Source organism: Pygocentrus nattereri, chromosome 25, assembly GCF_015220715.1.
Source record: "Pygocentrus nattereri isolate fPygNat1 chromosome 25, fPygNat1.pri, whole genome shotgun sequence".
In the NCBI taxonomy this organism is placed as follows: Eukaryota; Metazoa; Chordata; class Actinopteri; order Characiformes; family Serrasalmidae; genus Pygocentrus; species Pygocentrus nattereri.
In genome coordinates this window covers 21,534,196-21,556,991 of record NC_051235.1, presented here as the reverse complement: position 1 = coordinate 21,556,991, position 22,796 = coordinate 21,534,196, and the positions used below count along the sequence as shown (strand labels likewise).

The 22,796-nt window shown below is 38.3% G+C and overlaps 1 protein-coding gene across 1 annotated transcript in view; it reads left to right on the top strand.

Moving 5' to 3' along the window:
- map2k5 (mitogen-activated protein kinase kinase 5) overlaps positions 1-20,406 on the top strand; it is an 81,962-nt gene extending 61,556 nt beyond the window's left edge. The window contains exons 20-22 of the mRNA XM_017703567.2: positions 4,606-4,667; positions 6,860-6,905; positions 17,003-20,406. Coding sequence (XP_017559056.1) covers positions 4,606-4,667; positions 6,860-6,905; positions 17,003-17,113 — 219 coding nt within the window. The 3' untranslated portion in view covers positions 17,114-20,406. The remainder of the gene's footprint in view (positions 1-4,605; positions 4,668-6,859; positions 6,906-17,002) is intronic.
- Positions 20,407-22,796: the final 2,390 nt, after the last annotated feature.

Genomic DNA, 22,796 nt, shown 5'->3' with positions numbered 1-22,796 from the left:
ACTATTCAAATGAGTGTGTGGTATTTATTGCAGCTCGGTGCTAATCTACACAAAAATAGCTAAAAATATAGTTAAGTAGCTGGTACAAGCTGACATTTGGTTTAGAGCTTGAAATATTTATGGGTGTCCAGCAGGTCATTTCTCAAGTACGTGTTACGCTCATGTCGGGTTTAGATTTCACGTTGGGTTCTCAGAGCCCGCCTCTCATTTTCGAGGAGATTCTACAGATTTCTTGGAATGTCTGCATAACTTAGATTTAAGAAGTGAGCAAAGTCATTCAGAGTTGTTTCATCTGAAATTCTTCATTGTAGAGACTTTGATTTCTTTACAGGCGTAGTGATAGGAAACCAGGTGTCTACAACAAAATGTAGCCGTTTTATTTACTATTCAAAGTGACCGCAGAACCTACAGCTGTCTTCTGTATTTATGCATAATGGTGATAATGAATTTAGGTTATCTTTGGGTAGTATTATGCCTTACAAAGTCTTGCATCTCTCCACTTTGAATGTATTTTCTAATGTATGTTTTGGGCCAAAAGCTCATCTAAAAGCTCATCTTGTTAAACAACTTATCAGGCATCACACAATAGTTGTGAGGTATTAAACACTTCAGAAGTCTGGTTACTATCACTGCCACTGTGAAGAATTCTGACTCTGAATTCTTTCACATCAACCCATTTTGCAGGATTTGTAGGATTCTTCCTTGCATGTTTCCTGTCTTCCCTTTGTACTTTCTGCAACCTCCCTTTCATAACCTTAAAATGATTTTTTAAATTTATTTATTAAACTGACATGCCAGAGTCATTCACTTCTGTTGTTGCACAGAGTTCCACAAAACCTGTACATATGCCAGAAATAAAACAAATTGATTCAGGAGAGTACAGTTAGGTGCAGTCACTTGTTGATATTATTTGGAATAATTTTATTTATAGTTTGCCCAAAAACACTTTATACTGTTTTGTTTCAGTGCTCAATATGTAGTATGTTCTCTATAATTAAATAGTTAGGATAGGATTAAACAAGTGAAGGCTAACATATGGTATATGATCAGTGCAGAATAAAAATAAAAGGTTATCCAAACCTTTGGGATGTTGTTCAAAAGCACTACTTGATAAATACATTTCAGAATCTAGATTTTAAATAACTGCTTACTTTATTATATTGTAGTATTTTATATTTGTTTTGTTCATCCATGATCTATTGACTGCTGTTTGTTGTTATGTGGGAGTTTAATCAACACTATCCTTTCTGGTTTTGTTCTTTGGGTGGTGATAAGCAGGTTCAGATTGTGGACATCATTTTATTGGGCTCTGGTTAGTTTCAGACCCAAGATTTGATGTGTGTCAGGTCGGATATTGGCATCATTTGCATGCAATCTGCAAGCCACTAAGTAGAAAGAGGTGGGCGATGGCAAAAATCATTTCTATGATAGAAAATACATGATGATATTCACTGTATTATGATACAGTTAGCAGGGCCAGTTGGGGTTAATAAACTGTTAACATTGTCGCTATTCTCTATTTGATGCTTAAAATATGTCTAGTGACCTATCACAACATCGTATTGTCCACCTCTAATCTAATGTTGTATGTTTGTGGTGGTATTCTGTCGTATTGCTGTGTTGTATGAATACTATTTCAGATGTATGTATATGAGTGCATATGTGTGTGTGTGTGGGTGTAGGTGTGCGTGTTTGTGCGTGTTTGTTTAGGCCTCCAGGCTGTGTAATGATGTATGGCTGCTCCGCTAGGCTGCAGCTCACTCGAGCACTGGCACATCGCAGCCTCTTATTATTGCTTTGTTAATTTAAATAGGTGCATGCATCATATTCCTCCAGCCCACCCAGAGCACAGGGCAGGGAGAGGAAAGCAGCCCAAAGGGCTTTTTAATAGCCAATGAGATCAAGCCACTTTTCTTTGATTTGACTAGATGCATTATGTTGTGTGCGTGTGTTATGGTCTGTAATGAGATTGCTGCTACAGAGCAGTTAGCATTTAATTTCACAGCTAATACTGACTATTAATTCTCTCCTCTCTTTTTTTTCTTTTTGAACAACCTCTTTCTCTCCTCAAATCGCCGTCCTTCCCCAACCCCCACAATCACTAGTCCTCTGTAGGTGCAATTATGTATTCTGAAATATTTAGATTGTGTCTTTGATTATTGATGGTTTTGTTCTTCATTTCATGGCCTTTTCTTTAGCTAGTCTCTTCTATAAAGACTGTTGCTGTTTGACACAGAAATCTAAAATTTTACTCTTTGTAAAGGTTTTTCTGTAATACTTGGTTGCTAATTGTCATTACACTTTACATCGAGTTAAAGCCAGATTCCCATGAAAACTTTCATATTTATGTTGTTTTATTGTCATAATTTTATAACTCATCTGAACCACAGGGACTAGGCCTGTCACAATTATTACATAATTACCTATTTGAAGTTATGAGATGATTGCAGTTGAGATGATCACAATTATGTGAGCTGACTTTAGTCATTTCCATAGTCATTACATTTCACAGTCATATAGTGCAACAACCAGAATAATATGACTGTTTTGTTGTGGCAAGTAAACAAAAATTAAAGAAAGGAGTAAATGCTTTTATTAAGATCATGAGACTTTGGGGAAAAGTTAATTATGTTTATATTCTTGTTAGCTATGTATTTTAACATTTTAGCATGTAGCTAGCAGAATGTGTATTCTTTATTCTATTACTTTATTGGGAATAACTGTACACCTACTCATTCATACAATTATCATATCAGTCAATCATGTAGCAGCAGTGTGGCGCACACAGTCATACTAATACAGGCCGGCAGCTTCATGTAATGTTCACATCAACCATCAGAATGGGGAAAAAATGTCATTGCAGTGATTTTGACCACAGCAGGTTTGTTGCCAGACAGGCTTGTTTAAGTATTTCTATGACTGTTGATCTTCTGAGATTTTCACACATAGCAGTCTGAAGAGTTTACTCAGAAGGGTGTAATAAAGACAAAAATATCCAGTTAGTGACAGTTGTAAGGACAGAAACCTCTTGTTAATGAGAGGAAGGTCAATGTAGAATGGCCAGACTGGTTCGAGCTGACAGAACGGCTACAGTAACTCCAATAACCACTCTGTACAATTAAAAAAAACACTTTGAAGTTTGGGGTGAGTGGCCTATAACAGCCGAAGACTACATAAGTTTCCACTTCTATCAGTCAAGAACAGAAAGCTGAGGCTGGAGTGGGCACAGACTCACCAAGACTGGACAGTTAAAGACTAAAAAAACGTATGGTCGATGAATCTCAGTTTCTGCTGAGGGACACGTGGCTGAATCCAGGCTGGTGGAGGTGGTGTAATGGTGTGAGGAATGTTTTCATGGCATATTTGTGGCCTGTTAATAGCAATCAATCATCACTTGAATGCCGCAGCCTGTTTGAGTGTTGTTGCTGACCATATGCATCCTGTAATGGCTGCAGTTTACCCTTCTGATGGCTACTTCCAGCAAGATAATACACCATGTCACAAAGCAAAAGTCATCTCAAGCTGGTTTCATGAACATGACAGTGAGTTCAGTGTTTCTAATTGGTATCCACTGTTATGAGATCTGAATCTAATAGAACACCTTTAGCGTGTGTTAGGAGATTCATTTGAAATGATCTTATCAGCTCCTCTCATACATAGGTGCACCTTGTAGTTCTACAGTTCTGCAGTTCTACCAGACTGTATTTCATACTGTTTCTCTACATACTTTGTTTACCCATTATACTCTTGTTTTATTTTTTAAATGGTCCTATATTTTTCACCATATTACCCATATATTCTGAAGTTTTTTATTTGGGTCATGAAGGCTGCCTTTGATTTCTCTCTGTAACTGACTCAGTGGGGTCGAGGTTGCTGAAGAGTATGCTGTGTATTGTATTGTAAGTTAAATTAAAAATTTTTGATTGAATTATTACTTGCCACTTTTGCTTGAGCCTCTGTCCACTGCTTTCATCATGTCTCTCTCTCTCTCTCTCTCTCACACACAAGCAAATGGGCTGTTACTCTGTTTAGGGACGTCCATGCTGTCTTCTTCCATCTTTTAGTTCAGGGACTCTGTATTTGTTCAAATTGTAATCATGGCTGTACGTCATTCTGCATTGTGCTCAGTTCAACAAAAGAGGGGTTCAGGTGCTGCAAAAAAAATTAATATACACTGCCTCTTTTCACCAAAGGAAAATCTCTTCATCAAGGACACATGCACCCTGCATATCATTCACTGTGAATGTTTGTTGTGTTTTTGAAAAGCTTACACATGAGTTTCTTAATCAGTCTGCAGTTTATTATTATTATCTTTGTATTATTCTATCGATTTTCTGTGGCTGTGTTAAAAAAATAATAAATAAAAACAGGACATATTCTTTTGTGGTCATTTGTACTTAGTCTAGTAGTTAAGATTGTATTATTCATTAGCTTTTGAACTGAGTGATAAAACATGACTGACGCTGGCTCAGTACCACAAAGATACATGCTTCTAAGCAACACTAATGTTGTAAACAATCACTTTATTTCTTTACATTTACTAAACGTTTATACGGATGTCATGTTTTCCTTACTAATTTAATACCTCTGTACTGTTTTTTTCAGGACCCCCCTGTGCTTCCAGTTGGTCAGTTCAGTGAGAAATTTGTGCACTTCATAACACAGTGGTAAGTGTGTCTGATTAATTAATGGTGTAAAATTATGATTGTCACTCCATGGTTTTCATCAGTGATGGTTGTAGTTTATCTGTTAAATGAATGGAAGCACCTGTCAGGTTTTCAAAATGTGAAAACATTGCCCCAAAGGTGTGCACTTTGAAAGCTGAAATTTAATCCTGCACTTTTTGCTGAAGAATGCAGCTGCTGAAACCTTCAGAGCAATCACACCAATAGTAAGCCTGTATGAAATTTTTGGAGAGAAAAAAACAAGTCGTAAGCAAGATTTTTAACACCTCTAGTCACGTTACATGTTTTGTTGATTTTCTACAGGAAACAGGAAACAAATCTAAACATGGCTTTTTTATGTTAATGTTAGTGCTTTTCTGTTTATTTGAGTTTAGTATATTGTAAAGAATAAAATGTAAAATATTAAAATTCGCCATAACTTTGGTTCATTCAGCAAATGAACAGTAATTTTGCATTGAAGTGTGCAGAATTGTGTTCTCTGTGCAGAGTGAAATGGTTGAATCGAGACACCACTATAACAAATCGAATCATAAAATATATTTTGTGACTGGTTAACAGGGGGTTTCAACCCTGTTAACCCTGATAGCCCACTTTAATACACCTGTTCCTTTTACCAGCCCAGATTTTTTCTACTCCAGCATGACCATACGGTGCAGTCAGTGGGCTATGATTGATGACTTTATTACATAGTCAACCAAGCTTTACATGAATAAAAATATTTACACTACCCTGCCCCTCTTTCCCCAGACACACACATGTGCGCTCAGTTGTCTCTCTCAGGTTATGCCCTAAGTTCCCACAACCCCTGTACCACCTCTCCCTGGTTTCCTCTGCTGTGTCAGACCTTTGAGCACCATGGCAGCAGCCAGATGTGTAGGGACATGTTTAGCAGCTGTTGTTTACTTGCCACCCACTTTATTTACACAAACAGGTCACCTGGCTACATGGTGCCATCCAAGCCTGGCACTGCTATCCCAGCATACTCTACTATTATTAGCCTGTTCTTGAGGATGCTTCATTCATCACAGCCCAAACAGTCCCTCCATACACTTCTATGTCCCTGTAATCCCTCCTATCTCTTATATGGGTCAGTTTGACTGATTTACCTGTGCTTTAGGTAGATCTGTGCCAAGGAGAGCTGTTAATGGACTTACTTACATTTACCACTGCCACTAACAAGAATGGGCTGTTTCACCTTAATTCCTTGAAGAAACATTAAAGAGGACAAGATGACATTGAGGTTGATGTTATTTGTGATTTTAAAGGCATTTAAAGTTCGAAATAAAATCTTTTTTGCTTTGTTAGGCCATGTCCCTGGTCATATTAAGCACTATTCATCGTTTAATATTATTTACAAAACGCTGGTCTTGGCCTTTTGCCTATCTTTGAAACTTTTTTTGACGTTGTTTGGTGTCCTGCACCAACTATACTACCAACCATCAAGAAAAAGTGCCCAGCTAGCTCAGAGACTCCCTGTAATACCCTGATTCTGATCTGCAAGTACTTCACTCAGTGGAAGGAAAATACTTCATGGTTTCCAGTTCATGTTGACTTTAAGACATTTTATTTCCTAACAAATTAGGTCATTTTCATTTAGCCCAAGAGTTCAGTACATTTGGGCAAACTGCTTTCAAGCCTGGCAGTGGCCTAGAAACTGATCACTTTTTCTCCTGTTAATTTGGTGCCATCCACTACATGTATAAGTCATTCCCTCCCTGCTCTGCATGTCAAGTAATGTGATTTGTTCATTTTTGTCATGTTACTGTTTGTTTTAAGATGGAAGTGGTCAGAACCTGATCCAAGTGCTTGCACAAAAGTATCACAACAAAATTGTGTCCTCCTTTATGACCAAAAAGCTTCTCAAGTGAGAAAGGCTGCTCATTTGCAGCTTCCGTGATGGTAGCCTACCCAAGAAATATACAGTAATAATAAATACATGAGCCTGCTGCCAACCTATTACCTACCATTTTGCAAAAACTGTGCGCACAGAGGTAGCATGAAATTGTGTTGAACGGTCCAGTTTGTAAGAAATTCTCTTTTTTAAGAACAAACCTGCCATTATCACTCTATCCCTTAAACAAGCCCTGAATCAGACCAGATTGTGGGCTCAGCTATTCAGCCCAAGGGGGAAAACGCCCTCACTGTCTTTAATGTGGACTTTTTTCTCTCCACAGCATGAGAAAGCAACCAAAAGAACGTCCTGCTCCCAATAATCTTATGGTGAGTGAACTTCCTTTATCATATATTAATACATCCATGAAGTCTCTTTCCACTCCCACAGTTCCAATCTGCCTCTTGAATGAACTAGAGTATCAAAACTAGATGGACAAAGGACAGAACTGTGGACTCTCTCTGCTAGTCTTTAATGAATAGAGTTAACCTTGGCGACAAAATCAGAATAAGCTTAGCAGCTACAGACACCACAACACTGATAGTTTGTGTGACATTCACAATTACATTCTTTCTTATTATATTAGTTACAGTTTCACTGACAAATTGAAGATGACACTACAACCATAACTTCTTTTTTTTGCTATGATTGCGTATTCTTCAGTGTTATAGATGATCTTAAAACTGCTGCAGCAAAAAATGTCACTGTTATTGTTAGTAGTAGTATTAATATTAGCATTCTGCAGGTGCTTCTGGACACATCATCGTTGATGTTATTGGAAGCATCAGCAGTGAGATAATAGCAACACATTTTCTTCCAGTAATCTGGAACACTGAAGCAGAGCAAACATTGCATTTAAGTTGAGCTTGTGAGCTTAATTTTTGTCAAATAAAAGGTAGAGCAAAGGCAAAAAGTACCCCCACCCCTTAGAGTTTAACCACTGTGGTTATTTCAAATATGGTTTTCTAAATAAGAGGATTCTGTTACTGTCACAGGGCTAAAACACTGAAGAGTATATTAAACAGTGTGCAAAGTTGGAAAAAACAAAAAAGAGAAATATAGAAATATATTTAAGCACTGTTTAAAATCCAGCTAAATGCACTAATCAGAACTCTCTGAGAGCTGTCTGGGCATGGTCGTACTATTCTAATAAGCCGATTGATGTATGTCGATCCAAGACTCCCAGTACTGTTATGCTACTCATGCTGGACAAAATACAATAGTGCAAGCAGATAGTAATGAGTGAAACGGGTAACATTGCTGTCCAAAAATCATCTCAGTTTTCTGTTAGTTATTTATTTATTTGTTTATTTTTTCATGATTTCATGATGAAAGGGCAGATAATTACTCCAAATTACTTGGAAAGCTTGGACATAGCTATACTTGCTAGGTTAGTTTTTCTTACTAGGTTTCGCCCAAGGTTCGGCCTGCATGCTTACACAGTTGAAAGTAATTCTCGTCATTTACTGGGCTTTGTAATGTTATTCTTAAGGCATACTTTGTACATATGTATTGTGTGTACACAAGAGCAAGAGAATTTGGGGATTTTAAAGAACCATCTATTTAAAGGTGATTCTGCTATGCCATCATTCTGAAGAGTCATGCAATAGAACAAGGATGGAAGGTTAAACGTATGACTCTAGAGAGTGAATACAGGAACTCTTTGCATGTGAGAGTGTGCAACTGATATTCATCATCCAGTTATTGCTGAAAGTGTTTCATTTTAAATGGCTTTAATTCTCTCCTCATTCATTAACAACACTCAACATTTTCCTTTTAGATACATGATGATTTATCCTTCTCTGCACATTTGAGTTCCCTGAAGTTCTCCTACAGAGAAGTTGTATGTCCTTTCTCTCCTCTATCTGTGTTTGCCTCAGAGACTCGCACCCTTTGTGTGGACTTGATGGAAATCTCTGATAGCGTGTTAGCGCACAAGGTTGCAGCTATTTGCACTTGAGGTCTTTAAAGGCTGTCAGCACAGAAGCCAGAGCTGTTTCAGCACCGTGGATAGCAGCGTAGTCCACTGAGAACCAGGTGCAAATGCAAAGTGTGTACGGGTGTGTGTTAGTGTGGGTGAGTGTGTGTCAGTTTGGTTACGCGAGTGTGTCATCTAGAGGAACATGAGTCTTCAGCCGTGACATTGGCCAGCGAATTGTTTCCCTTTAGTACAAAAGAAGAACAGCTCTTCTGTCATCACTCCAGTCGAAGAGCTGCATGATATAGACAAAATACTAGCAATGCAGTTATAATGGCACATATTGTGATTGCAGTACACCTAACAAGTAGAAGTCCAAATTTCAAAATTTTTGATCAGACATTAAAGTTAAAAAACAGAATAGTAAATGGTAGTAACAAATTATCATTGTTGCCAAAAAGCCCTACCACGTTTTACATTCTGCTCATATAGATTTAGATATAGATTTCCAGCTTTATCAGATGAGATCTGGTTGTACTGTTTCTGTTTTACTTTTGTTTACAGACCCCCCCCCCCCCCCCCCCCCCCCCCCCAGCTTGGGCTGGATGCTTTCATCGGCTTGGAGTGCATGATGGCTCTTGGTTTGATGATAATTTGTATCATCAGACCTGTGTATCTTCCATCGTTTGTTGCATAGTTTAGTCTCTCACTCATTAGTCATCACTCAGCAGGCACATTTCTGCTTATGTTATACTGATAATGAACATGCATTTTGCTTACATTTCTGTTAATTACGGTCAAAATCCGTCTCTGACCACCTCCAAATGTGGTTTAAGTGATCATATTCTGTTCACAGTGCTTCTGTTCACACCTGGTTTTTTTATATGGTCAAGTGAAATCCAAACATGGTCCAACCACCAAAAATGCATGTTAATGCAAGGTATAAACAGACCTTTAGATTAACTGCATTTCTCTGTGTAAATTTCAAGCTGCATGTAACCTGCTATGCCTTCTGGTTCTGTGCTCTGGGTGATGAGTGGCACCTTTTTCTTCTTTTCCTTTTCTCTGTCCTTGTGCAAGAGGATTTTCAGATTTTCTTAGAAACACCTACTGAAAAATTAAATAAATGAATGGTGTGCTCTGACTTAAGCGCAGCACTATGTGTGTGTGTTAGGTCAGCATATTCACAACCTACAGCAAAAAAATTGTGGTTGGTTCAAGAGCTCATTTGCATATTGCAGTATTCTGTGATGTCAGTGTTGAAAAGGCCAACTTCATAATTGCAATTAACTATTTGTGAAGCGCTGCCTTTGTATTGTGAAGTGCTACCAGAGGCCTGCGTGTATGTGTTTCTAGGTAATACCATTACAATGTTATGCCAGTGAAATCCGCCTGATATCATTAAATGAGTGTTCATTCACTCAGTTGGTTTAATATCCCTTATTTGTATGAATTTCTCCATACCTTTTCCATTTGTCCATCTGATTCTCTCTGCTCAGTGGCACTCACCTTGTCTCTTTGCCTACTTCTGCAAGAGATCCACTGTGTCCTCTAAAAGACATACTGCCCGAGTGATGAATTACTGGGTGGTAGGTCAGTACTGATGGTACTAAACTAGCATGCCTGTCCGTGTGCGAGTGTGGACACTCTTAAACCTAAAAGGGTTCTTTTGGAATGACCCCATAGAATCCACGTCTTCATTTCTGGCATAATCCAGTCATTGAAATAACAGTAAACATTTAGTAATTCAGACTGTTCTGCTGTGAAGTGATGCACTGTAGAGAAACTTACCAACTGGGGTTTATTAATAGTGGTAATAGGAACCGGGTTTGCAATGCGTACAATGGAAATATGTTAATTATTTATTTATTTATTTTTATCCAAAATAACCTGTGAACTTGCATGAATTTTGCACTTAATATTGATAATGATAAAATCAGAAAATGTCAGTTTTCTTTGTACTAGTACTATTTTGCCTTACAAAGCCCAACATGTACTTCTCCAACATGAGTAGATTTAAAGATTATATATATATTTAGCCAAAAGAACTCAGAACTCTACAAAACAATGTCTCATGCATCAGACAGCATCTTCATAACCATTTCTTGTATCAGCTGCCTGTAAGTGTGATTTTAGAAACAATCATTTCTTCAGATCACATCACCATAATTGACAACAATTCTGATTTACTTATTCATTTCATAGTAGTTACCAAATTACTATACAGTAAATATTAAGCTTGAGATTCAGTGCAATAAATCTGTTTATCTCTCAGAATTTCACCATGTCTGTGATAAACACAAAGCTGATCCTGGCATCCTGGAGCATGATTCAGACTCCTGTTTATGTGTGAGAGACTCTAGCAATGATTGTACGATGATTGACATCTCCTCCCTCCCTTTGGGTTTCTCTTGTTGTCACTCAGCCTTTTAGCACCTTTGTCCCTCAGCTCGCCTCCCCATCAGTGCCCATCTCTGGCCCAGTCCCAGAGGAGCTCGCCGTGGTGCAGGCCCCAGCTGCTGCAGATGATGCTGCCTGGGACAAAAGAGCATAGTAGCCCTGCTTATAGAATGCTGTCGCTCACTCCTCAAATCTGAGAGACCTCCCCCTCCTTCTCTAAAGAGGCCTGAGGTTTGAGATGGCATATGTGCACTCAAAAAAGAGCATGCTTGAGTCTGCGTTTGTATGTTAGTGATTCTGTATCTGCCTATGTCTATCATACTGTGCAGAAGTCAGAGGCCTCCAGTGAAAGGGTCAATGAAGAACAAGTTTTTTTATTTTTCAGCACGAAAAAAAGCAAATGTATTTAGCAGCTGAGGTCTGGATTCTGGGGTGGCTAGTACACTCTTCTGAGAACATCAGCAGCTTCTTTCATTTTTTCTTTCTGGTTCCTTTTTGCAGTATCAGCTTCTTGACAGCTACACATCCTTTTAGATCCGTAGTGTTGTCTCACAGTAGAATGACTGCCAAAAACAGATGTCAGATTTTTTTCAGATCTAAAGCAAGATTGGAGATTGATTTTCTCTCATGTCTCAAAGAAGAAACCTTTAAACTCTGTTTAGATGATGATGAGAGTTGTTTTTTGTTTTTTGGTGGACTACCAGGTTGTGTGTTAGAAGACCCATTTCCTCTGTATATTTAAACTGTTGTTTGAATTTCAGTTTTGGAAATTACTGTTTTTTCCCCTTCCTTAGTGGGTTTTCCTTCCTAAGTGGATTTTCCTAGTCCTCTAACTTCCAGATTTCCTAATCTCTAACTTGTACTTGTAATGTCTTTCTTGCCCAGAAATTAAACAGTTGATGGGTGCCGTCTGACTGTTGCGCTTACAATAAATTTAGTTTGTCATCATGAGACCTTACCATGCTATCACAGAAGGCTGCAAATAACCACTTTAACCAATTATGCAGACTGGTCTTCAGTCATATCACAGTACTGATTCTCCAAAGTGGTTTTAATACATTGCAAGGTTTAATATGTAACAAGCAGTTACAGTATGCAACAATGTAATCGCAGTACTAGTATTGTGTCCATGGTGTGCAGCCTGTGTGTTGTGTGGAGGTAGCCCTTTAAGAGATGTGCAGCCTTGCTGAATGCCTGTGGCCTGTGCCGTGGGGAGCAGGATGAGAGCGGGCTTTGAAAGAACTTTGACATTGCTCTGATGACTTGTTTACACATTAGCACACTGAGGACGTTTTTGGGAGTCCCGTGAGGATGATCTTCCCTTTTAGCTTGCTAACACTGTGGCTTTGCTGTGGCCCTCAACCCCCAAAGAGAAAGTGCACACAGACAACCATACAGCTCGCCTAACCACACAGAACTTAGCAAAGGTCAGCGCACTAGCGCTGCCCCCTGAAAGTCCAGCCTTCAACTAATCATCTGTTGCATTCCTGGTTAACAAAAATTTTGTCAGTCAACAAATTGCAATTTTTTTTATGTATGTTTTTGCTTATTTGCATACTTTTCCAAGATAATTATAGTCAAACTAGATATTTATTCAAAAATGGACTTTGTACCATTTGCACAACTGTTTGAAAGTTTGGGGTCATATCTTATATTTATTGTTAATTTTCATTAAGTTTCATTTCACTGTTTTCATTCAATATATCAGTTATTTAGATGCATTATATGTTGTAAACTCTATGCTTCATTAATCTATTTACTGTCTTATTACTCATGTACATTTCAAATATGAAGCATTCTGGATATTTATTATAACATACTTATCAGTGTTTACAAATGTATCTATTTAGCATACTACTGTAGGTCTAGCATATTTATGCATTTATCTAAAACTAAATTAATTTTATATTGCAGAAAACCAGTGATTCCAAACTTTTGTACAGTAGTGTAGCTACTGTAAGTTTGAGCACATTTTTCTTATACTGAGCATAGAGTTTACATCCTCAATCATGCAGTGCATTGGACACTAAGAAGCAAGGCTAATGCAGCACAATAAAGAAAGGAAAAATGTCTGTTGAACCGGTCACAGATTTGGACCAGTGCACCTTACACTTGTCTTCCTGAAATGTGAGAGTGTCAGTCTTATGTTCTGCTTGCCCATGAAACGCAAAGTTTGTTGAAGTGTGGCCTAAAATGGACCATTAAGAATTATGTACATAACCAAGAATTAGTGATAAAATAAATAATGTATGACTGTTATTTTTATAAGAAAAAAAGAATTTCCATTTTATGTGAGCGGGCTGATTTAGCTAGTTTTAGCCTGGGTTGATATGTTGACTTTTTTCATAGAACCCTTTCTGATTAATTAAATCTGTCAGTGGGGCAGCTCTGCAGAGCACAAATATCAAAATAAGCAGCCCTTCTGCTAGTGAATGATAGCATTTCTCTAGCTTGTTTTGTTTGTGTTATTGATTGTACTTCAGATCTTGAAAGAGCACAGACTAAAGGAGTTTGTTGGCAGGTTATAGAGAAATACCCTTGTTGCTACATGATCTTCAACCACTGCTTGCTTGGCACTTTGCATGAGCACCATGCAAACGGATGCTATTAGTCAAGCTACAGTGTTCTTATTCCCTTTCTTAGCTAAAACCTCCTGAATGCTGCTGTCATTTTGGCTTAGCATGAGGGCATATCTATGGCTAAATCTCACGTTGCTCCTGACTTCCTATTTAGTGTTCTGCATTTGCAGGTCATGAAACTATGGTTCTTACACTCAAATAGTCATGCAACATATGACTGACTATAAAAAGCTTTGTATTAGATATGCAATGCAGTGTTTAGGGGTAACTATTATGCTGAAGTTATAATTTCACAACCAGCATAGTGCATTACATTGCGAGGAGAGAGCTATTTGAGATTCACTCCAGCCTTGTTCATTGTTTAAGCATCCATACAGGCTAAAAAGGTTTACATTCACAAAGCAAAACTTCTCACATAGATCATTTACGGTGGTAAACAATTAAATTATCATGCCAACAGAGCATGGAAGAGTGCAACATATACACATAACTGAATATACACATACACATACAAAATATACATATAATGGAACCACCTCAACCACCTCAACCATCTCAACCATAGATTGTAAGCGCTGAACTTATGACCATTCACACAGACAAATTCTGAAAAGACCTGAAGTTGAGAAGTTTCCATTTAAATCGTGATTGGTTGATTTCTTTGTCACTTTATTAATTATACTGATAGTCATTGTGATCAGCAATTTTGTTGAGCGCATTAGGCCTTTTATTCAGTGCTTGAAGTCTTAACCAGTAGGAGAACTTGGAAGCTATATCTAGTGAGAATCCCAGTTAGCAATAACAAAAGTTTAACAGGTTGTCCTGAGATGTGTCTTTTTGTTACAAGATTACATCTGGCCATGCATGACTACAGCATGACTGTCCAGAAAACGGTCTTGTGTCAGAAGGAAATTAGTGCACTTTTATGGGTGTGAGTTCATGCAGTTGGGTCTCGTTTGAGAGTCATTCTGCAGGACGTAATGCTAGTCTGGCTGCCCTGCACTTTTGTAATGTAGACTAATAGTCTTTCCCTTGGTGACTGCTGAATTAAGAGATCAGCTTTGGCCTAGTCTGAACACACATACGTCTGTCTGTATCCAGTGGGAGCATGTCATTAGTATGCAAATCTGCAAAGACCTAGTTATAACAATGACCTCTTCACCTTTCTTACTCTGTCTGTCTCTCTCGTGCTCTGATATCAGCCACATGCACTCGCACAGCGACACACATTGCACTCCGCCGTCACTGTTCGGCAACACGTTCTAATGAGGTGATGACCAACCACTTGTTATAATTGCTTTAGACTCCTTTTAATTTTCAAGCTTATTAATCATATGTAGAGTTATTTAAAATAGCATAAATTAATCTTAGATTAAAAAGCCTATCACAGACTTGAAACAATTAAAGAGTAAGGTGAGATTTCCCCTGGGTTTGGCAGTTTTATTTTAATGGAGAATTCAGGTGATTATCACACTTTGATATGGGGCTGTGATTAATGTAGCCACACTTTTAAATGAGATTTTTTTTTCCCCCCGTCCAACGACATAGAGGTAAGCAGAAGCTGATAATGACCTAACTAAAAGAGTATTTATTCTGCTTTTTCCTCTCTTAATAACTTCCCCTGCATGGGTGCAATGTTAGCAGCAGGTGGGTTAATTAATGGAGGTGCTGTTCCTGGCATGCTCCGAGACACACACGCAAATTCTTTCTCTTTTCACCCGCATACACACACACACACACACACACACACACACACACACACAAACTCTCTCAGAACAGAGGGACACACAGGTGGTGGAGTGTGTGTTTGTGTGAGTTTGGCCTGTCACAGTCCAGTCAAACAAGCAGGTGACCGTCCGAGATCTGATTTATTGCCGCTTGTCATCATCCAAGCACTCGCGTCTGCTTGCTCTGATCATTGACTGTGTAGTACGAACGCGTTTTATTTATATATTTCTTTCCTCCGCATGCACCTTGGCGTCCTCTCCTTGACTGCGTCTCCTCCCAAGCGTGCTCTCAGCGCTCTTATTCTCCATGCTGGGTCAAAAACCCGGCTGCTCTACAGGGTCGAACCCTCGTCCAGGCTGGCAGGGTCACCGCGGAGAGTCGGGTTCAGCTCCGGAGCTGCATATTACTCCTCTTCATCTGGGCCTGGAGCTGGTGTAGTCCTGCGCCCGGGCCCAGTGATTGATGAGATGGGTGCCTGGTACGGCTCGCCCTCAGCACGGGCCTCTCCAGAACCCGGAGCTGAGAGTGATTAACCTCACTGTGGCACAGACATAGGCTCACCATTAGCAGGACAGCACGATTGATGGGCCTGCTCTGTCCTCACAGAGAGAGAGAGTGTTAGGGAGAAACACAGCATATACTTAGCAAAAAGGGTTCTGTGTAGTAGTAGTAGAACCCTTTTGGTGCTATAAAGAAATATGTTTAAGGCTTTCTTTAAATAACTGTGCACAACAGCTTCATAATAATAATAAGAAAACTAATTACATAGATATTATTATTAGCTATGTAGTTTTTATTGTTAGATGTGTAGCCCTTAAATATTATTTGAACCTTTTATAATGAATCAACCAAGAGAAATGGGACGAAGGTACTTGAACTAAAATCTTCTGATGTTAACGTACATTAACGTTAAGAATGTTTGTTTTTCTCTTCTCTCATGAAGTTACCAATGTAGCATAGGTTTTTTTGTATTATTCTGTTTTAATTGCGATGAAAAGATACGAGTATGTATACAAAGATACAAATAAGGTGCACAGTTGGTCCTTAAAACCACAGTTGAACCTTTGAGAGTGCATCCACAGCATTTGTATTTCACTTCATACACCCCTTTAATCCTTTCCCTTTTTTAATTGGTATTAACTCATACAGTTTAGCAGAGCACAAGTGCCTCTGCCAGAAACACCACATCAGAGCAACAAGAGAAGACACATTCATTTAAACAGAACAGTCTGTCACTGCTGATTTATCTCTAAAGTTTAAAGCCCGAAAGTCAGGAATTAAAGTCAGGAATTGCTACAAATTGGCCAGCCAGTGATGAGCACTGCAACAGCAGGAGCTGCTTAGTAACAACAACGCAGCCACTGAATCATACAGTAGACCTATGTGTGTTTAGCATGTGCTGTATCAGAAAACTAGTGTTGGTTTCTTTATTTGTGATTGTGTAACAGATTGTATAGAAATTTGTACTGTTAGTAAATTTTGTATTGATATCACCTTCTAAGCTTGCATCCTTTGCAGTTTTGTCTGAGCCCCTAATGCACCGACCGACACCATCACAGTGAATCTTCCTGGCTACCATGTGTGTGACACCTGAGTAAAGCCGTCATTTAATGTGTGTTTATAGTCGTTTTCTCCACAGTTACATCATATGCTGTTCTCTAGAGCCTGGATAACATCTCCGCAATAAGCATACCAAGCCGTCACTCTGTATCAAACTCACTGTACATTATAAAGCATATGTATTTGATTAAGAAAGAGTGATGGAATTTTAAAATGGTTCTTTCTTTACTCTCTTCTCCAGGACCACCCCTTTATCATGCAGTATGACGATGGCAATACAGAGGTGGTGTCCATGTGGGTATGCAGAAGCTTGGAGGACCGCAAATCCCAGCAAGCTCAGGGACTAATGTGAGGGATCATGAGAAATGGAATCCAGTCGTCATATTTCGTTCTCCACTGAGTCTTTAGGGGTATATCGGCTGAGCTTACTTGAAGGAGACCACCCGACTCCATGCACAGAGCCCAGAGCACTTAGGGACTTTTCATTGCAGCCATTGGCTTCAATAACTCTGAATCTACAGCTTGATTTTTTTATGTGTTTGTGTTTTTTTTTCCTACTGCTTTAGCAAATTGCAGTGAGAATGTTTGAGGAAAATGGCCTCTTTGCAGATGGACCACGAAGCGAGGGCTACTTAAAGGGTGATCCATAGCAAAAATTTCACAAAACAGGATAGGCTATGACACTCTATAAGGCAGCATAAGCATTTTGCAGTTTGACCCAGATGATATCACGTCATGGGAAAACCTTGTGGGTATATTTTGACAAGCTTGGACATCTCGTGCTCATACATCTGCCTCACATTGTGCCTGATGAAGTTCATCAAGCTGAATTTACCCTGATCGGACTGCATTTGCCAAGCACTAACCTGGGCACATTTAGCACTGGTGTATTTTCTTTCATGAAAGATTAGCATGATGCTAAGACATGGCACATTTCTTCTGTAGTAGGCAATATTAGTGCAGTGCTAATACAGGACATGCACTTGTAAACAGAAATCAGAGCAGAGCATCTCAGGAAACAAATGTTAGCATGATGCTAATGTATCCATTCTCCTTGAGACCTCCTGATAGAGCATTGTGCATGCAGTAGTTTATATTATCTGAGGAATTTCAGTTCTGCCAAATGGTGAAAACCCAGTATGTAACATTGCTACTGTACAATCATAGACAAATATTACTTAACTATTATTTCAGCTTGTGGGGAGAATTTGATCTATAACACTCTCGCAAGTACATATTTGAGTATGTGAATGCCAAAGCCAGTATATCTTAAGTGTTTAACTGAACTGACCCCACTAATCTCTTAGGAATCCATACGGCAAATCAGTATCACCCTCCCTTCCCACTTCTCCATGTAATCATTCCACAGCAGGGGGTAAATCATTTCTGCTCATTGTTCTATTAACCACTGACAGCTGCTGACTAACGTGGCTCATATGTTACAGATGCATCTACCCGCCACATCTGCCTGTTATATTAATACTGTATGACCGATGTGTAATTATTTGTACTTCTTTGTTTTTTGGTCCAAAAAAATGAAGTAATGGAGGAGTGGTATACACTATATATCCAAAAATATCCAGACATGGTTTCTCATTTGTGAATTAAGGGGCTCCCATTGCTAACACGGGTGTTTATCTGCACGCACAGCTTGTGTAATCTCTATATTAAGGCATTACCAGTAGAACGGGATGCTCTAGAGCAGTTACATATGGGTCTAAAGTCAACATGCTCAATGCCAGGCAATGGCTAGTGGGGTGTAAAGCCCCCTACTTTTCTCTACAGTAATGAAGCATCATCCAGTACCTCTGGGATGAGATGGAGTGGTGTTTGTGATCTAGTTTGTGATACCTGACCAATCAGTTTCAACATACAGTACTATGCAAAAGTGATCAATTGAAAACGGCCACTAAGTACAAGTTATTCATTTTGGGGAGATTTTTCTGAAGAGATCCACTTGCATAACAAAGGGGAAAGTCAAAGGAAAAGCTTTCAGAAACTAAAGTTTGAGATAACTGAGCTGAGCTGAAAATATTCTGTACTGTTTCTTCATTTATTTAATTTCCACTCAAAACAGCCATTAATACAAGTTTTTCATTTTTCTAGATATTCTTTCTGAGGAGATTAGATATAAGATAATTTACTTGCTTAAAGAAGGAGAACTTCAAAGGAAAAATCATGAAAAGCAAAAGATTAAATAAATAAAGAGACAAAAAGAAAATGTGATTCCTAACAACCATGTAAAACCTTGTGGACCACCAAAATTTAGATAAACAGTGTTTAAAGTTTCGAGAGAGAAAGAAATCAAGCTCCACTCTTGCTACAGATCTGAAAAAAATACACAGGTGTTTTTGTCCATCATTCCACTGTCAGAAGACACCTCAACATTGCGTCCCTGAATGGTTGTTTAGCCGTCTAAAAGAGGTGACTGACAAGTAGGAAATGGATAGAAAATGTAGAATCAAAGAGCAAAGCTGCTGGTGTTCTCAGAACAACGCACTAGCCACCCTGGAGTCCAGACCTCAACATCACTGAATGTGTTTGGAACTACTTGGATTATGAGAAGCAGAAAATGCGACCAACTCCAAAGACTGAAATTTGAAAGTTTCAAAAACTTTGAAAAACTAATAGAGTAAATGGAGTAAAGTCTACCCAAAAGAATGAAGGATGTGATAAAGTCAAAGAGTGGACAGTAAATTTCTTTATCCTGATGCTGAGAAAAAGAATAACTTGTACTTAATGAAAGAAGGATTGTCTCTGCTTTTAGCACAGTGCTGTAGTATAAAGCTTTCCTATTAGAGGGAGTGGCTGTTACTATAGACATGTGAACAAACTGCCTTGTTTTTCAGAGGAAACAGATGAGTAGAAGTCTACAGACTTTTGGAAATATAGTCTATATGAAAGTGTTAAGGACCCCACACCAGGGAGATTCAAAAATCAGTAATAGAGAATATCCCAGTAAGATTTTATTGTAGTACAGCATTATTTCCCTAGACTAATGCTATTTAAAGGATTTAGATGGGTTTATTTTTAAACATGTTACCAAATATTCATTCACCAAAAGCATCTTCATGCATACTGTGTGAAGGTTTTTTTGTGTTTTAGGTTTTATTTAGTATTTAGACTTTAACCCAAGGACTGAGCTACGCTATATCCAACAGCCATTTTCTTTGTAAAAACACAAAGTGGTTGTGCTGAATTGCTCTCTGATATTGCCGTCTGACCTTGGCCACATAATGTAAAGCTGTTAAAGTTTGCACACCTTAGACTGTTACTGAGTAAATGAATACCGTTGAAAACTTTACTGCCTCTGTTGATGACATCTTCTCAACAGTTCACTTCACTCTCTTAATATAAAAGAACTAACGGATTATTCTAGCCATTAAAAGACCGCTTTAATGGGTGCGGTTGAAAATGGTCTTTCTGTGAAGATATTCAAAAGCGTTTCTGTATCTTTTTTTAAGTGCTTATTTATTTGTCTGAATCCATTTGTAGGTGAACAAACAGCACAAGCTTGATCATTATTGTGAAGAATAATGTGACGTTTTCTCTCTTCTATCAGCTGAAATGGTCTTGCTCGAGAAAATATTGTGGCTATAACAAGACATTAGGGTTAATATAAAATACAGCTAAGTTCAAAAATGACTTGTTCTCTTGCCGTTGTTTGAAACGTCATTTTCTGCTTAGCGGGGAGGATCTTTTACACTGCCAGGCATTTAAATGCGTTTGAGAAACTTCCTTACACTGTTCTGAATGAGTCATTTGTCCTCAGTGATCTGTTTGCACTTAGAATGAATTAGGATGCTAGTTTCATTTCTTAGAAGCTGCTCGTTTATGCACTGAGATCTTGACCCTGTCCTGTTTGCACATTTGCCACTTCTACACTTCTGTCAAAGGCATCAGCCATGACTCTATATTTCAGACTATATATTATTTCATTTATCTATATATTGTCGCTGTTCAAAGAAAAACAAGTATCTCTAAAATAGAAAGCTTACAGGAGAGGGCAAAACCACTCTTACTTTTTAATGTAAATTAATTTAAAGAGCTTTTATTCCAAGTGATTTTGGAGCATTTATATTTGCCCAGGTATCATGGAATTTTCACCAACCATATAGGACAGCTGGTGTGTTGAAATGATATCGAAGAAAATTAACAAAAAATGGAAATGCATGGTTTTCTTTGGACATCGGCGATATGCAGCAGTATTTACAGCTAGTTATATACCTGTAAGCCTTAGAGTTCCATGTGATGAAACTAAGTAAGTGGTTAGTATAGCCCCATTTACTTACATACTTAAGTAACATTTTGGTGGATTTTTACTTTTCTGACTACTTTAAATGATGTCACTTTGCTCACATTTGCTTCCAGAGATGTTTTTTAGGTTCTGTTTTGTTTGATTCTATTAGCTCGGTGTCCAGACTGTTTTGCTGAGACTCATTGTTGAGGTTTAGTACTTTGTTTTAGACCAAAATGATTCCAAAAGAGAACAGCACCTAACAAACAGTGGTTGTGCTCGTAAATGCTTGATGGCCTATTTGAGGTTTTACTGGGAACTCAGTATTGGAGGAGTTTTTGGACCTGGTGTTGCTTTTAGTTGTTTTACTGTTACTTTATGCTTTGCAGTGGTTAAGCTAGTCTACCTTTTGGGTCAGATACATTTCCAATTGGGTCAATGACATGAGGTGTTTTTTTGTGTCCTAGCACATTATTTTCCATAATAAATCATTTATTAAATACATGCCATATATCACTTTATTCTACACCTCTTTTATGTGAATGTATTTTTAAAAATTCATTTTAGGCATTTATGCCTCCTTAAGTGTAATAATGTCAGTTGTTAGACTAATGTTGGACCGTCTATTGTTGCTGCCATGACAAAACCTTGTCATGCATCTCTAAAATGATAACTTTACTAAAAGGATACGTTTTCTTAACTTTGAATAGAAGTTCTGAGCTCTCTAAATAGGACAGGTTTAAAAGTTTTTAACTCACTGAAAAATGTCTGTAAATTCTGATTTTCTCAAATGTTGCACAGCACAAGCAACAAAAAGGACATGCTTTTTAAGAAATGCCAAGGTCATTGACTCTTCTATAAGATAGAAAAAACATTTTTGTTTCATTGTTAGGCTGGTAGTGTAATCCTAGGAGAAACCTGAAAATTCTTACTATTATAATAATGGTTCTCTATTTGCAAAGACATTTAGGTGTAAACTTGAGCTCAAGGAGTAAGGTTTATACAGGTGTCCCAAGTACAAAGACTAGTGTATAAATGTTTTAGTAGTGGTAAATAACTCTATATTTTATTAATGTGTGGCTGCACCACCTGACTATGTGGTTGTGTTGCCTGTCTCTGTGCTAGAATTGAGAATCCTGTTTAAAAACGTATTTATACCATTATAAAAGCTGTGGAACAAATATATTGAATAGATTTAATAGCTTGAATAGACTGATCCAGATACAAAAATGTGCATCATATTCTTTTTAATAGGAATTTTTTAAATGTCCATTTTGAAAGACCTTCTTTGTCATTGACCCGTATACTGTTGAAAGGCTTGTTGGAATGCCATTCTGTAATAGTCCTGTACACGTGCATAGCCTTTCTATACATACAGCATGTGAAGTGTGTAATGCAGTGTTTAACTGAGACGTAAGTCAAGTTGAGTATGTCTGAAGCTGTAATGTTCCACTGAAATTGCCCTCTGCCCGTGTCATGAAGGGACATGGAGGGCCCATGAGAATGAAGACGAACTGTGCTGCAGAAACCTGAGAAAGATGTGCTGTCCTATAAATCCTGCTGTGCGCTCCAGCACTGGCCTGGCTTTCTGCAAGAGCCCATCTTGAGGCCTCAGCTATACAGCTGCAGCCTTTAACCCATTGGTAGCACAAAAAACAGTAGGAGAAGTGTCAGAAACTAAGGTTGGACAATATGACAATATGTAAGTGTTATCATGATAAATTACAACTAGAGTATAACAACTGCATAGTAACGAGTAGCTGATTGGATGTCAATTCATTATGTCATCATCTTGGAT